Raw genomic sequence first — 16,791 nt, forward strand, 5'->3', positions numbered from 1 at the left:
AATGAAGTCATTCTTTTTATTTCCGTCATGTTGTGTTATTAGGTTTTTTAAAAATAACACCGTTTTGGTATTTTTGAGGTTTTTAGATTAAAAACATCTAAAAACAAATTAATAAAAAATATTTTTGGAAAAAAAATGAAAAGATCAAATTTTTAATCTCTCCCTCTCCCTAGCTCCTTTTTGATCTTTTGATATTTCTCTCTACCTCTCTCTTCCAATAAAATCAGGTCAAGTCAGCTTCGAATGGTGTTGTACAATGCCAGGTGTGAGATCCATTTGAAGGACCCAGGTTAGGGCAATCTCTTTGTGGTGTACGTGCTTCATCCTTTTAAGTTAGCCATGCAAGGCGTCCATGCATGGAGATGGTGCTAACCCTACAACCTAAGAAGAATCCTTATAATTTAGCCTTAAAGAAATGAAACATAATTCTAATGGAGATTATGAATATACGAGGTTTTATGGGGAATAATTATTGAATTTAAACTTAGTTAAAAAAAAAAAAAATTATGAGTAATGTTATAGGCACAAACTATATTACAATATTTATACAAAATGTTGATGTGGCCATTCATAACTTATTGGTTTTCATCCAGACTCACCATTAATATCACTTTTTCATTTATTAATAATTACTCACCACATCAGTGGTTTGTAAAATTTTTTGTAAAATAATTTGTATCTCTAGCATTATTCTTAAATTATAACATAGAAAATTTTGTTTTCAAAAGCTTATGTGGCAATTGTTGTATATATTAGCATATCCGATACAGGTTGTAATATGTGGGAGTAATCTTATTGTGAATGTAAAAGAGTAAGAGAAAAATTAAGTTAAAAAAATAAAATAAAGTTTTAGTGACCTGCTTGAGCAAGCCCACAGTGCAAGCAATAGAATAGAGTAATCGGCAAACAAAGTGAATTACATGGAAAACAAAAAAGTTATATTGGCACTTTAGCCAATACTGCTCGAGTGAGAGTTAGTCGAGCGAGGATGAGCAATATGCAAACAAGGATGGACAGGGATGAGTGAGGTCAGGCAGATGCTTGCCTGATATCTGCTCGAGAGACAGGGATCACGGAGCTAAGATTTCGAATGAGGGGGGGAGGGGGGGGGGGGCGCGAGATACACTCAAACCCAAAGACAACCTTCATATTGTAGCTCTAGATTAACCCAAAGATAACCATGTTTTTTTATCCAAGCAACTTATAAAAGAATATATATATATATATATATATGTGTGTGTGTGTGTGTGTGTGTGTGTGTGTGTGTTTTTTTTTACTCCAAGCTTCTTTGGGGAAGTTCATCAAACATTTAAGCCGCAATTATCCTATACTAATGCTTTAAGATAAATTTCATAAATCATTTAAAACCTAGATAGAAACCCACAAAAACAATCAAAATTTATTTAAAATTTGAATAAAGAAGATGTATTTTTTGTGAAAGCATGGAAGTATTGAACAAAAATGGAGCATAAATATTTAAAAACAAGCTTTATATATTATATATTTTACTTTTTCTCATTGGGCCGGGGGGGCCATTGCCCCCCTTGGTCCAAGCATAGTTCTCTCTATCGAGAGAGGTTATAAAGCTTGCTTGAGCAATGTAAATCATGCTCAAGCAAGACAATTATAGAAAGTACAAAATCTACAAAAGTTTGCCAAAAAAAAAAAAAAAGGAGAGGGATGAGACATTTTTTTTTTGGTCTCTAATGGCTAGTATTAGACACAACTCATATTTTTAGGGTTTGTACCAACCAAAGTTACTTTCCAAAATTCATTGTTTATAAATTTGCCTCCATATTCAATTTTATTTATCGATAGATTTTACACCATTAGATAGAAATTCACCGAATTCTCAAAGTTTGCTACATGAAAGATTTTGGCTTAGTTGTATCTTGGAGACAAATTTACTAATAGTGCTTTAGGTAGCAAACTCTTTGAGTGGAGGCAAATATTATCTTAAGCGAATTTATTTAAGCTATTATTATTATTATTTTTTTTTTTTTGGTGTTATTTCATTATTTACCCCGTAAGCAACATTTACCATGGTGTATCAAACTGTGCTGAGTGCTGACTGAGAAGAAAGTAATTGCACTAACCAAACTGGGCTGCTGGCTAGACATGACTGAAGGTTTTGATTGGCGTTATATATATAATGGTAAAACACTGCTAATGCATCACGTGGTTACATTATCTTAGTTCACATAGCAAGTGGAAATTAGAAACATAATAATTCAACAATTGACTAGTTTTGCACCTTCTAGTGGTATCGACATCATATGCCAAAAAATAAAAAATAAATAAAGGCCAAAGAATTTCAAATAAATTGAAATTTTTTAGCGTTGGGAGTACACACTTGAATGAACCTTTGTTTAGTAGTGCTGATTAGCCTCTTTTTTTTTTTTTTTTTTGGGTTGAGAAATAACAGCATTAATTGGAATTATGTCATATTAAACATTTGAGAGATGCCTTGTGTGCAGGGTAGCAGTGGCATTAACAATCGAGGATTTGTAATCATCCTAACTAAAACTACCAAACAAACATATGTACGTAGCTTTTGCATTGATTATACTAACAATAATTTCAGAATCCATCTAATCGAACTTATTAGACTTTGACATATTGTATAAGTTTTTGGAGATATGTCATGGCCTCTGGATTGTCTTAAAAATTATTGGGACGTTTGGTCTTGCTGTGGCTTGTTAAAGATTGCGAGCAAATGCATGTGAGGTTTAAACCAAATCTTCTTGTACTCTTACTATGGATGGAAATCTTCCATTTGGATTTTGAGTTTTGTGCACCACCATGCCAACTTTAATTGGCCTTTTCAAAATATATACCCGACCAATCTGTAGTTTCTGTGCACTTGATTGCACATGAGGTTTAGAGAATTGAAAATTTTGGTGGTGTGCTAGTTGTGACGAGAGAGACATCTTTTGGTTTATTAGGGGTTTAGGTTTTATGAGAATGTATATGTGCCGCCTCTGTAATATCTATGTTTCTTAGTGACTCTTTTTCCTAGATGCTGCCTATGGATATGTCTAGGCTTAAAGTCGAACCACATATATTTGTGTTCTATGTGTGATTGTGTTTTCTAATTGTGTGTCTCCCCTCTCATTAAAAATTCTCTTATGTATGTTTTTAAGAAATGTAGCACATAAAAAGATCTAGAGGTAAAAAAAAAAAAAAAAAAAGAAGCCACATCATACGTAATTTATTGTAGATTAATTGCATTCGACTTACATGAATATGCTTCTAAAAGAAAATCAGACTTTCAGTCCTAGTAATTATTTTAATTTCAGAAAATTGTTGAGAATCGATTTGATAGAAAAATTTAAATCCCAGACAGATGGTCGAGGTGAATTCTCAAAGGGTAAGTTTTTGACTCTCAATCATTTACGTAAATGTGGAATCATGTAGCAGTACTTGGCCCTGCCATAGGTTCTTTTTGCTGATACCAGTCCATCCGACTGGACTTGTCTGTGTGGCTTGAAGGAAGATAACTCCAAATCGGTTTGGAGCTAAATTTTTTCTCTCATCCAAATTATTACAATTCAATCGGACCATAAAACCAAAGACCATTCCCTTTCCAATTTTATTTTATTATTATTATTATTTTTTTTCTAATCCTTTTTTTAAAACAATGCTTATAAAACCATTTTCCTGTGCACTGATAGCCGGAATCAACGAATAGGAGGAAGGTGGTGGCATAGAGATATCCTTTCCTTGGTTAAGAAATAAGTGAGAACCAAGCAATGGAGATGTACTCGGTGCACCTCCTTTAAATTCAAGCCATGTCTAACTTTGGAGGTAATATTACACGAGAAACTTCACATTGAATAGAATTTATTCCATATATAGAAAATACACAAATTCCAACTAATAAGCACATATATAAATAAAATAAAATATCCACTATCTTCAAGTAGTCCCTAATGTAGATTTTGTACTTGTCACATCAATGGCTAAAAATTCTTGTTTTTAAGTTGTTTTCCTCTCATTCATAGTGTCCATATTTTGGGCCGTTAGTACTACCTTATCACTGTCTGATGTCGATTCCAGTTGATCTTTACTCTTGCCCCATAAAACTAGGTATAAGCCAACAACAATGACAACTGCTCCAATAACCCTAAAAAAAAGTCCAGTTACCTAAGTTAGCTTGTAGTTATACAATGTTTATGATTCCAAAATTTTTTCCAACGATTTCCTTCCATTAACCAAATAAACCAGATAAACTATAATAATTAAATACTGTAGGAATATACTAGTAACACAACTTTTCTCACAATTACTAATACGGCATATTGTGATTGGAGTAATATTACTTTTACTTGAATCCGTTGACATAAGTTTTATTATGAAACAATTACTTTAGGCTATATTAGTAGTTGTGAAAAATGTTGTACGGTGACTTTTTGGTAGGTATATTAAGAAAAATCAATGCGCACCTTCCCATGTTCAATGTCTCAGATAGAATGAAGGAGCCTATAATCATAACTAGAACCACACTTAGGGGACTAAAAGCAGTCACAAAAACAGGTCCCCTTTCCTTCATTACCCCTCCTTGAATGTAGAAAGCAAATCCTGAACATATTAGGCCCTGAACAGAGTTTCTTATGAGTATAAAAGCAAGTATATAGGCCACTATTCACTATCAACATTTTTATAAGAACTACAAAAAGAAAAGGCATTAAAAAGCATAATATTTTTAGAATTTCTCACACTGTATATAGTTGCTAAGAGCGTAATATCGAAGTGTATTGACCAGGCTGTGGGGTTGCCCCATTCGATTGCAAGGGCTAGTATGGTACTTTCTAGTGAGCCCATCAAGCAAATCAAAACTGTTAGAGAAAGCTCCGCGGGGTATGTTTTCAGTGTAATTGCCTACAGTGCAACAAGTATATCTCATTATTAATTCAGTCTAACTAAACGTTTTGAAATATCATGTGCAAGAAGTTGATTGTAATGTTTCAAATGGGATTCATGTATCATACTCTGTTAATCATATTTGTTTTGTTGATTATAACAAAAATCCTAAATAGAAGAACGATATTGTGTGATTTATTCACCTTGTGCTTAAATTGCTTCTTGAAACCACCGAGCTTGCTCTTCAATAGTGAATTGCTGCGGCTGATGGTTCATTCATAAAGGAAATTTGTGTAGAAAAACTTCCATCGGTTCTGAAACCACCATGGAGAAAGGCAAGCAGAATGATTTCTGAGGTTGCATAGAGAGTCTTAAGTTTTAAAGGTTTTGTATGTTTTAACCAACTGTAATTGTTTCTTCTATTGGATTTCTACAGGTTGGATCCTCGGAGTGATTTTTCCTTTGAAGAAGTTCTTCATTGGTTTTCTACTTCGTTACTAAAAATTTGGGTGTAGTTTACTACTTTCATTATTTTTGCTTTAGATTTGGTATATTATAACTATGGTTGAAACACTGATAGAACATTTGTTTGGAACTTAACATAATCCACTGCATAAATGTCTGGGGTCTAAATTAAATTTTCAATTGATTTACCTGTTTATGCTTGTGCTCAATTTAAACTGAAAATTGCAAATTATATTAATGCCGATTAGACTCTTACTTGAAGAATAAAGAAACCAGACCCGGATAGAGAACTTGCTAGAATCATCAGAGCACCCTTCGTGATATCTTGCTTGTTTGCTGCATTAGTAGATTCTTGATGGGCATTTCCATTTGCCCATGGCAAATTAAACATAGGTCCTTTAACCAGAGTCATAAGCAAAGCTCCCACAACTGTGACCATAGTCCCAAATACCTTGGCCTCGCCACGCAGTCTCCTAAGATATACTTTCTCAAGACTGCAAAAGCATTCATAAATTTGAAGCAACCCAAATTTGTGTACACCATGTATGCATGCAAGAACGTGAATGGGGGAGCTAAAGAGAGTTACCCTAAAATCCAAGCCATTGCAAATGAAAAGGCAGGAATAACATTGCACATGGCTCTTGCAAAACTTGCTGTAGTATACTTCATCCCGGTGTAGAACAAGTTCTGGTTTATTACAGGCCTGAATAGGAAATTAAAAAGAGAAAAAACAGAAGAAAAAAGTAAAAATTTTTGTTTGAAGCTTAAGACCAAAAGCTTAATTATTGAGTGATGGTCCAAATTCTTACCCCAATAAGGCAATCAACGCAACCTTAGCAAAGACACAGAATGTCAACTTTGGCGTTCTCTTCCTGTTAAAAGTATCAAATTAATGTGGTTAGCCTTCTCATCTCGTTCAACATGTAACATTGAAGAAAAGAGTTGAAAAACTTGTACAATAACAAGAAGGGAGGAGATGGAGACCTATCCAAGACAATAGCAAAAGGAGCAATGACAACAGCGGCAATGGCATGCTGGTAGGCTATGAACACATGTTCACTCATCCCCTTGTTTAGAGCATACTTACCGATTATGGACATCCCGGCATAGCCAAATTGCATTATAATTACTAAGAAATATGGCTTCACTTCGTTATACAATTGAGTCTTGGAGTACTCCATAGACATGTTAAGCTAACGTTCTCTTTCTTTCTCTCTAATGTGAAGAGGTTTGAGCAAAGTAAAGTATGAAGTTCACTTTATATAAACAATTATTCTTTTTCTCTCTCAGAAAATAAAAATCAATCATAACACTTCCAACTTTATAACTTGTTTGGGAGAGGAGAACAAGAGGAACCAATGTAAATAAAAGAATTTTTAAAGAATATTCCTTGATGGGTTTAATGGGGAAAATATATATCTCTATATATTAAGAGGATTCAAAAAGTTAGTTATAGTTTCAGAAAATGTCAAAAATACCTCTAATCTAATTAGATAATTCTTATTCTTAAAAAATACAAAATAAGGTTAAAATTGTTATTCCACAAAATAAAAAAAAAAAAAAAAAAAAAAAAAAACTACTAGATAAACTTTTTTCCCTAAAAATTAGCACTTTCTATTTGAATATATTTCACGCACGTTTAATACATTTTATCTTAAAATCTAGCACACACTAAACCTAGCCGTTTACTTATTTTTCAAATCATAAATTTTAGTTTCTTAAAAATAAATTCCTGTGTAACCAGTGGCGGCTCCAGAATTTTTTTCTAGGGGGGCCAACAAGAAGATGTATTTTGGGTAAGAGTTGAATTTTGCGCTTTACAAAGATTTCTTATTACAAATTTTCCGATACTATGTACGAGTAAAAGAATAAAAAAATAAATTATAAGTTCATTTAGCACATTATTTCTTAATACAATGAACATATTAATTATTTTCATTAAGTGATGAACTTTAGTTATTACTATTTAAAATACTTTTATCTATTAGTTTAGGATAATGATATGTTAATATTGTACTATTAATGTAAGATTTATATTATAGACTAAACAAATGTGTGCAATATTATACAAATTTGCAAAAAATGTACAATACACATTTGTTTAGAGACAATGTAAATCTTATATATACAATGTAAACTAAGAATTTTCTATTAGTTTATTTCAAATTTGTTAAAATCTATATAGGCTTTTTTTTAAGGTTTAAGATGAATTTTTTTTTTTTTTTTTTTTTTTTTTTTTTTTTTTTTTGTTGTTGGGCTTTTTTTGTGTGTTTAAAAAGACCAAAATATTGTTAAGAAGATCATATTTGAGCTTATTTCAATTGTATTAAAAAAAAAAAAAATTAGGGTCAAGGTATTCAAATTTTCATTTTAAGAGGGACAAATCAAAAATTAAAATTAAAAATATTATATATTATTAAAAAAAAATGCCAGCTCAGGGGGTTCATTTGAACCCCCTGAACTTTACATAACATCGCCCCTGTGTGTAACCTCACTAATAATGGATAAATTCAAATTGAAAAATTACATTAAATTAAGAAAAAAAAAAGCCTTATCGCACATATAGAGCGCGTGTGATGAGGCTAGTGTGTGTGTGTGTATATATATATATTGTTATTCATTTCTATCATAAGTCATTTTTTTTAATTCTTTCAAAATTAGGATGTCTCAAATTGAATGAAATACCTTAAAATATGGATCTTCATTGAAAATCTTATAATACTTTTTTTAATCCTTAAATGTCTATGCATCTATTTTTATTAAAGAAATTTCATAATAATAATAAAAAGGTTACATATAGATATATAAAATCAAGTGGTGTAACTTTTGTTAATGTTACACTACTCAATAAGTTTTAATTGGTTTAATATGTTTAAAACCGTGGTGTTGGATTACATATATATATTCTCATTATCTTCAACACGCATGTCAAATTTCATATTAATTAGATGTTATTTACTATTTGTATAAAACTTGATTAGGAATGTTGTATTCTTGCTTGAGTTTAGTTACTTTGACAAAAATTGAAACAAAATCAAGGAAAAAGAGAAAAAAAAACATTTAAAAAAAAATATGAAATCATCAAGAAAAAAAAAATGATAGTGTACTTAACATAATGGATATAATTTAATATTTTTCAATTCACTTAAGAAAGAAGTTCATATTATTACTTATAATAATCATAATAATTTAGATTTGCTTTCTTTACAATGATGTGTAATCTAATTAGAATTTTTTTTCTTAAATATTATAACATGTAGAAATAATTCTTTATCAAATTTTTTAAAAATGAATTTATTGAGCGTACCTGCATTGCATGGGACATAAGCTAGTAATAATAATAATAAAATTTTTTTTCTCATTTAAATCCCAAACATGATTAATTCATTTCCTTTCAAACATTTTAACAAGAGGGAGGTAGATATTTAATTTTAAATTTTTATTTTTAAAATTTTTTTTTTTTATATATGTTTTATCCTTCATAAACTTCCAAGGCTGAAGAGTCTTGAGACTCCACTCATACACCAGCTATCTTTTTCTCATAGAATGCTAAGCACTATCAGTGCCGACTAAGGAGAGGGACTTAGTGCACCAAGAAAAAGTTTCCACAAAGTGGGGCATTGATTTGGTTTACCTAATTCTCACTGAGGATCAATCAGATTGTGTTTAATTAAGGATAGCATTAAAAAAAAAAAATTGGGAGAATGGAAAATTTTTTATTTATCTTTTAAACTTTGCCAATAAGAGTAGATATTCTAAGATATTTAGCAGTGTCATTCCTAGACCTAAAATGTTGAGTTTGCCAATTATAATATTAGTGGTTGTAATTAAAGCAACAGAGGGAAGAGAGGTATTGCCATCTCTCTCTCCTACCCTTTTTTTTTATTAGATAATGGTGGTAAAGGTTTTGTTTAAATGTCTTTATCGAATGACAATGTAATCCATCTCATACTTAAAAGTAGTGTCCTCTCAGTGCGTTCGCATTTGTTGTGTTGTTTTTATTATAATTAGATGATATCCCACGTGATGAACTATTTTATAATTTCATTTGAAATCATTTTTATGTATATTAAAATCTACATATAATACTTAATACTTATTTTGTTGTATAATATTTATGTTTGCCCACAATATTGTTAAATACTTTGAAACTTGATTTTTTTTTAATTCATAATTTATTTTAAAAAATTGTATAACATTGTAAGATCATAATATATTATAATATTTACCATTAAAAGTAGATTTTATTTTTCAAACTTATTAAATGATTTTGAAATCTACAAATAAGAATTTAAAATATAAAGTACTTTTATATCCTAAAATTAAATAAATATAAGCAACCTACCAAACACTTTCTCAATCACTCTATTCTCACAATCAAATATGGAGACCTTGATCATAAAAACCCAATTAATTATCTTAATGGAATTAAGGAAATCATTTGTAAGTATCAACATAAAGAGAACGTGATTAAACAAAGAGAAATTTTCTAAAAACACATTCATTTATCAAAATTCAATTGACTTAAGTTAGGCTTCTGTATCCTTTAAAAAAAAGCGAAAAATACTTTTAAGTCACCATCGATTTTTGTTTTTACCACTATGGCTACATACAAAGAAACCTACAAATTATGAATTCTAACACAAAAAAGAAAAAGAAAAAAAGAAGCTAACTTCATAAATAATCAATTAGAAGGTTTCTTTTTCTTTTTCTTTAGTTCTAAAATAAAATACATTTATAACTTTCCCAAACCAAAATCTCAAACACTCAAAGACTCCAAGCGAATCATAACTTTCACGAAATCTACAATGTCTAACTTCAACATCAAAATCGTAAGCTACCGTCACTGAATAAAAAACGCAAGCCCCCTTCCTTGGTCATAGCCTACTCATACGGGTTACAATCAAATGATACTATAATGTTGGAGTTATGTAGGTGTCATTGAAAGGTCGAAACTAAATGACATCATTTTTTGTTTAAGTGTATTTGAGATAGGATGATATGAAAGCCTATGGAAATGTGTATATAAAGGAGTAAAAGTGAAAAGGATGAATGAAAATGCAAAGAGTTTTTTGTGTGTGTGAGAGATGGAAGGTCTTGAAACATTGAATCAAATGAAATAAATAGTAGTCTTAAAATATTGAATACAAAATGTAACAAAAATTAGTCTTGAAACATTGAACCAAAGGAAGTATAGAGTCTCCACTTTTAAATTTGTTCTTATCTCTAATATGACTTAAGGGTATGTTAATTCTCTTCATAGAGTACACCATATGACAGAACCTTATGCTTTCTCGCATGAAGTTTCTGCTTTTATATATACTAACGTTTTACCCGTGCACCCACGCAATGCGCGGGATACTTTAATTCTTATTCATGGTAGAATATTTAAAAGTAATAATAATAAAATATTTAAATTCTATTGTTAGGAAATTGCTATTTTCACTAAGTGTTTAATCCTACCAATATTATTCTCTAATAATGTAAACATGATATCATAAAAACTCCATGATAGCTCCTTAAGCCAACTAATCATAAATATGATATAATAAAAATCTTATGATAACTCTATAGATAATTAATAGAAAACTAAATACTTCTATCAAAAAAGAAAAAGACAAAAAAAAAAAAATTCCCTATTATTTTTTTTTATAAACTTCCTTTTTTATTTTTTATTTTTATTTTTTTTAAGGAGATTATAAAATCCCTCATAATCTGTGTTTATGCATGAAATATATTCAAATGAAACATAATGAAGAAAATACAAAACACCTCATCACCATTATAGGATTCTTACTATAACTCCCCATTTTACATTGCAAAGAGGACAATTAATTTCAAGAATACAAAGTAAAAAAAAAATATATATATATATATATATATCTATCTTGAGGTAGGGGGGGAGAGAAAAAGAGATCCCTTAAAGCCAATCCTTATTTTGCACTTGTATTGATTGAAACTAAAAATTGGTCCCTCAAGATCAAATGTCCAAGCCTATGTAAGTGCAAAGAAAGTGGCTATGGTAGGGCTAACCAAGTCTTCCATTATAAAATTTTCTCAATTGCAATCATTAAAAGATAAGTCGGTACTAATAGAAATCTGCATTGTCTTGCTCTTTTCTTGAGCCGTGTACATTTGATTTTCAATTTCTTGATGCTTCCTACCACTGTCCTTTTCCATCAACTCCTACTTCATTAGGATCCTGATAATATTTGCACTTTTCTCAGTATCACCAATATTCATTTTCTTATTTGTCTCTACCTCTTTTTCAACTACTCTCTGGCTCTAAGTAGCAATTAAGACCTAGCAAAATAAGAATAAAATATTCGTAAAAAATAGCATTAGCATAAAACATAAATGATGCATTGAGTTGCACTCTATAAAACTCAAAGGAAGATATCATTCTACTTCACTCTTGTAGACAACATCCATTCCATTTAGCATCTTGCCGAAGACAACATGGCATCACTTTGCCATTAACTAATTTGGCCTAAAGTATAGGGTACGTTTTGGTTGTTAATACTTAGGCTCTATAGAACCATATCTCTTGTTTATTTTTTCCCATAAGAATTATGTAAGTAAAAACAAATTACTATATCTGCTAGGTGTTCTACAAAAGGCCTCCCAATAGGTATTTTATTTTTTGAATACTCATTTGATTTGTCTTCTTTTGTTCCCATACAAATAAATCTCCTGTTGTGGAGCTTTTAATGCTATAAACTAATGAAAGAGTATCGCAAATAGCTTATGTAGTTAGGACAAATAAAAAAACCCAATATGGTTGGTGGCAATTGTTTTTAAAAGAGAACATAAAAGCTTGATAGGTTAGTTGAATACAGGATAAGAATTAATTGAATGCAAATATTTTTTTCTTTGAAGAGAAAGCTGGCTAAAATATGCAAATCAAAGCCAATTCAAACACAAATACACTAATGGACAAAATCTAATACAAAGTATGAGATAAACAAAGAGAAAATCAGGCTGTCCTTACCTTTTAGTTTGTTCCTCAACTCTTCTTGTAAATTACCCAAGTGTTGTGCTTGGCAAAGAACTAAGCAAATCTGTATTTCAACAAAATGATAGGGTTAGAAGGTTTTTCAAATTATAGGAGAGAAAGATGAAAAAGAGACTACAAAAGAACGGTTTGATCCATAAAAAATAACCATAAATTATGTAAACTTGTGAAACTAAAGAGTTGGAATTTCAAATGCATTCTCAAAGAAAAAAGGTTGCAAGGATCTTAGTTAAAAACTAAGTTTTGAACTTTACTCTAAAAACTCCTTCAAAAATTCAATGTCTTCCATTTAGTAAGTTAGCTCCTTACAAAGCACCATGTACCTAAAGTAGGAGATATAAGTTAGTTACAACTTCACCTTATAAAAATTAAGTATAAGCATTCCTTCTAAACCAAGTTTGCTAAAGCCACCTATTCGAACCTTTGTCACAATTAACGTTAATCTATTTGCAGATAATTAAGTGAAGAAAGTACGCCAAATGCATTAATGCAGTGTACAAATCATCATACTTCATAAAAGCCTATAAACACGCTGTCATGATCAAAGTTCCAATCATCTCCAAATGGAGTGACGCCCAAAGTAAAACCAAATGCTTACAATAATACTAATTTAAATTACACAGGGTCAGAAGGTCGTTCAAATTACAGGAGAGAAAGATGAAAGAGAGACAACAGAAGAAGCTAAAGAAAATATTGTAAATGGTATGGATATTGTAAAAATGTGAAAGTGTGCTTCCATATAAAAGGTTGTTCAACAATTCAACAAAATCTGAATCTAAGAATTAAAGTGTAAACCATACAACCATATTTCGGAAAGAATCCCTTAATATTCAAGAATACAGTGTATAATCCAGAAACCATAATTTCACTTTAAAAAGAATGATAAATTATCCTTACGCTGTAAACTATCAGATTTCAAAGCAGCAAAGGTGGAAGTTAACTATTAAAATCAAGAGCGAAAATCCCTAATTCAAAAACATAGCAAATAATCTAGAAAACCATAATTTCACTTAGAAAAAATTATAAATTATCCTACACTATAAATTTTCAGATTTAAAAGCAGAAAATGTGAAAGCTAACTATTAAAATCAAGAGTGAAAATCCCTAATGTTACCCAAACCAAAATATAGAGATGATAATTTGAGACCAAAGCATCCAAAGAAAGAGAATAAACCCATCTATTCTTCAATAGGGATCGAAGGAAAACCCTAGACAATTCAGCAGGAGTGGAAAATTTTAAATATAGAAATTCAAATAAGAAAAGTACTGTTGAGAAGTTACAGGAATTGACAATAGTGGGTGAAGTGGGAAATAGTGTGCTTACCTTCCAGATATACTACTACAAAGAAGGGATAGGGGCAGGAAAAACGAATAGAGCAGCAAGGATTGAGACAAAGTACGGATAGAGTAGATGGCAATTAGAAGGGACGGGATAGGGCAGAGAACAAACAATGTAGTTGGTAGTTAGAACGAATGAATATTGAAAGGGAGGGTTCCACCACTAAAATACAAGTTTCTGGCTCATTGGAATTCAGCCGGATATGCCAATGAGCTTAAGGAACAAAACAATAATTATTAGAATAATATTGTATCTATTCTGTATAAAAGAAGTACATGAATAGAGCATCTTTGCAGTTTTTTTAATTACATGCAAACTTGCAAACTTAATAGCGACCACTCATTTTTTAGTTTTGTTAATTCAATTCACACACCAGCAACTGTAAAACTACAATAACAAAACACATTGTCTACCATTAAAACAAAACTTTAAAGTACCTAACCCTGTTAATTATGCAGATAGAGTGGAAGGCAATAAAAAATTTTAATAGAAAATATGAAAGAAAAGCCAAAAGGCAATAACAAAACTTATTCTAAAAGAGAACCAAGTAATAGCATTAAAAAGAGGGCTGACCCGTATTAGACTCCATACCACACACTTGCCTTGACAAACAAACATTTACCACCTCCAAGAATTTTACCAAATTAAAAAAAAATGAAACACAACTTCTCCCATAAATCTAAGTTGCATTTGTTTCCATTCGAGTTTCACTGATTTTTTGCAAATTAATTTTGGCTGTAGGGAATATTTTTTCTATTAATGAAGCAGTCCTATCTAGTAAGTTCTCTGCTTATCTTCCTTTGAAGATAAATATATTCCTTTCTCAAAAGATGGATTTGTGTTAACTCTCACAATTAGTCTTAAAACACATCCACTTAAAGCAAAGTAGCCACAAAAGGTAAAAAGCCAATTCTCTTGGGACTTGGGAATATGGATATTAGTATTACACATTTATGGTGCTTGATTAGAATACAAATTGATCACAAAGTATCATAACTTTAATACACATCTTACTCAGTCATGAGACCATATTTAAGGTAAGACATTATTTTATTTCTATAATACCAAGATTGTACCATATGTAATTAATTGGCAATAAAAATGATCTCAACAAAATATGACCTATACCCCTCTGATTTCATCACCTTATTCTTTCATTCTTCAATAGAATAAAAAAATTGAAAAAATTGAAATGCCTTTCCTCCACAGAGATTCATGTTACTACTTCTATAGGATTTGGATTAAGGGAAAACTCTCAATTTACTTTTTCCTTCCAACTTGATTTGTATTGTTTATAACTTTGTTTTGAATAATCTCCTACTCTATTTCGACATTCAAATTGTCCAAAAGAGATTGAGACTCGCTTAAGTTCTTTAAATCCGTTCCCTTGTGTTTTAACCCAGACAACATAGATAGATAAACATGAACAAATTTAACCCAAATAACTTAATCATAACCAAATATAACATAAAGACCTAAACTAAAACCAATCCAAACAAATATTAAAAGAATTCATCCTATTTAATGCACAAATTGAAAAGCTAATAGAAAAACATAACTTCAAGGTAAAGACCTAAATCAAAACCACTCCAAATAAAATATCAGATTTTGATCATATTTAATGAACAAACTGGAAAAAAGAAACACATATTGGTATTGGTTCTGGCATGATGATGGTAAGAGGAAATTCATTTATAAATAAACACCTCATACTGACTTTGTTCTCTTTTTTTTTTTTTTTTTTTTTTTTTTTTTTTTTTTTGTAGTCAGTAACAAACGAAAAGGAAATTCATTTAAAATAAATGCAATAGAAGATTGTAAGGACCATATTTGAACTCCTAGCCCACTGCGTGGATGGACGTAGGCCCAAAAAGCCCAAAACAATGAATTTGTAGAGAATGAGATTGGATACTAGGCTTTAATTGATCAAACAAACACAAAAATGGATTCAGATCATAGGAGAATGAAAAGGAAAAAGGCTCGTATTGAAGAAAAATCGTCCTCGGAAAGATCTGAGGAAGTCTGATCTTATGTATTGATCTCAAGTTTAGTTCTTAGATGCTACGGTATTTTTTCTTGTGAATTCTCGATCCTCATCTATTGTTACCCCCTTTTCTTTATATACTCTCCTTCCTTCTCTTCTCCCTCTTCCACGTGCATTCTAGCCGGTTGGTGTTGATACTTGTCCCATTTATACCTTTCATAAGTCTTCATGTAATAGCTGTAAGGCTAAAATACACTGTTTAGGTATCACCTCTACATTAATGCAGCCAGAGTGTTAGCTGCAGTGCATTTAATGTGGTGGTAGCTGCTTTCTCTTTAGTTATTTTAGCGCATCCTTCTGATAACCACTCTAACAATGTTTATCACTACCGACAAGACTTCTTGGAATATTACTTCTGAGTGACAAACAACCTTTTTGAACCTCATCCCTGGTTAGTCGAGGATGAATTTATCCTCGGCCCATCCCTTGAGCCATAGTGGTCAAAGTCGACCTTTATTCACTAACACAACCTTGCTTAACAAAGATTTCTCGTCCTCGGACAAACCCTTGTCTTCGGATTGGGCCTTCAATCCATAACACAAACAAATGATAGACTCCCAGGCCCAATATCCCTACAAAGATAAATGGCAATCACAACTCTGCATCGATCCAATATGAGATCAAAACATGCATGAAAGGAAATAAAAATAATACATGAAGAAAAAATAATTATAGCTTCTATTATATGACAATTTGACAATTGTAATCAAAATCAATTCAATTGAGTACCGAAACTTAAGCCTAAATCAAATCAGACGTTTAAAGCAATATTTACTTAAATAATACCTATAAAGCTTTCAGGTGGCCTGATCGAAGATGTCAAATTTCTCTCTTTCCAACTCTTTTCACATGCCTTTACCAACGCTTTCTCCGAATAGCAAACTCATGTTTGCCCTCTCCAGACCTAAATTTAAAGAGACAAAAAATAGAGAGACTACATCAATGGAGGTATGGTCTGATTGGGGTAGAGGGTGGATGTACCATGGCGCAGTTTAACCCAAATAATCAAAACAGAACCACTTATAACTTAAATACCATAATGAGAACCAAGTATAACATAAAGAC

The 16,791-nt window shown here is 31.0% G+C and overlaps 1 protein-coding gene across 1 annotated transcript; it reads right to left on the reverse strand.

Moving 5' to 3' along the window:
• Positions 1 to 3,978: 3,978 nt before the first annotated feature.
• LOC115954890 (WAT1-related protein At2g39510-like) lies at positions 3,979 to 6,515 on the reverse strand. The gene is made up of 7 exons (XM_031072881.1): positions 6,313 to 6,515; positions 6,138 to 6,200; positions 5,915 to 6,031; positions 5,585 to 5,822; positions 4,720 to 4,881; positions 4,446 to 4,597; positions 3,979 to 4,126 (listed from the first exon to the last, which is right to left on the reverse strand). Exons 1-7 carry the CDS (start codon positions 6,513 to 6,515, stop codon positions 3,979 to 3,981), a joined length of 1,083 nt encoding a protein of 360 aa, XP_030928741.1.
• Positions 6,516 to 16,791: the final 10,276 nt, after the last annotated feature.

The sequence above is a fragment of the Quercus lobata genome, chromosome 8, assembly GCF_001633185.2.
Source record: "Quercus lobata isolate SW786 chromosome 8, ValleyOak3.0 Primary Assembly, whole genome shotgun sequence".
Taxonomy (NCBI): Eukaryota; Viridiplantae; Streptophyta; class Magnoliopsida; order Fagales; family Fagaceae; genus Quercus; species Quercus lobata.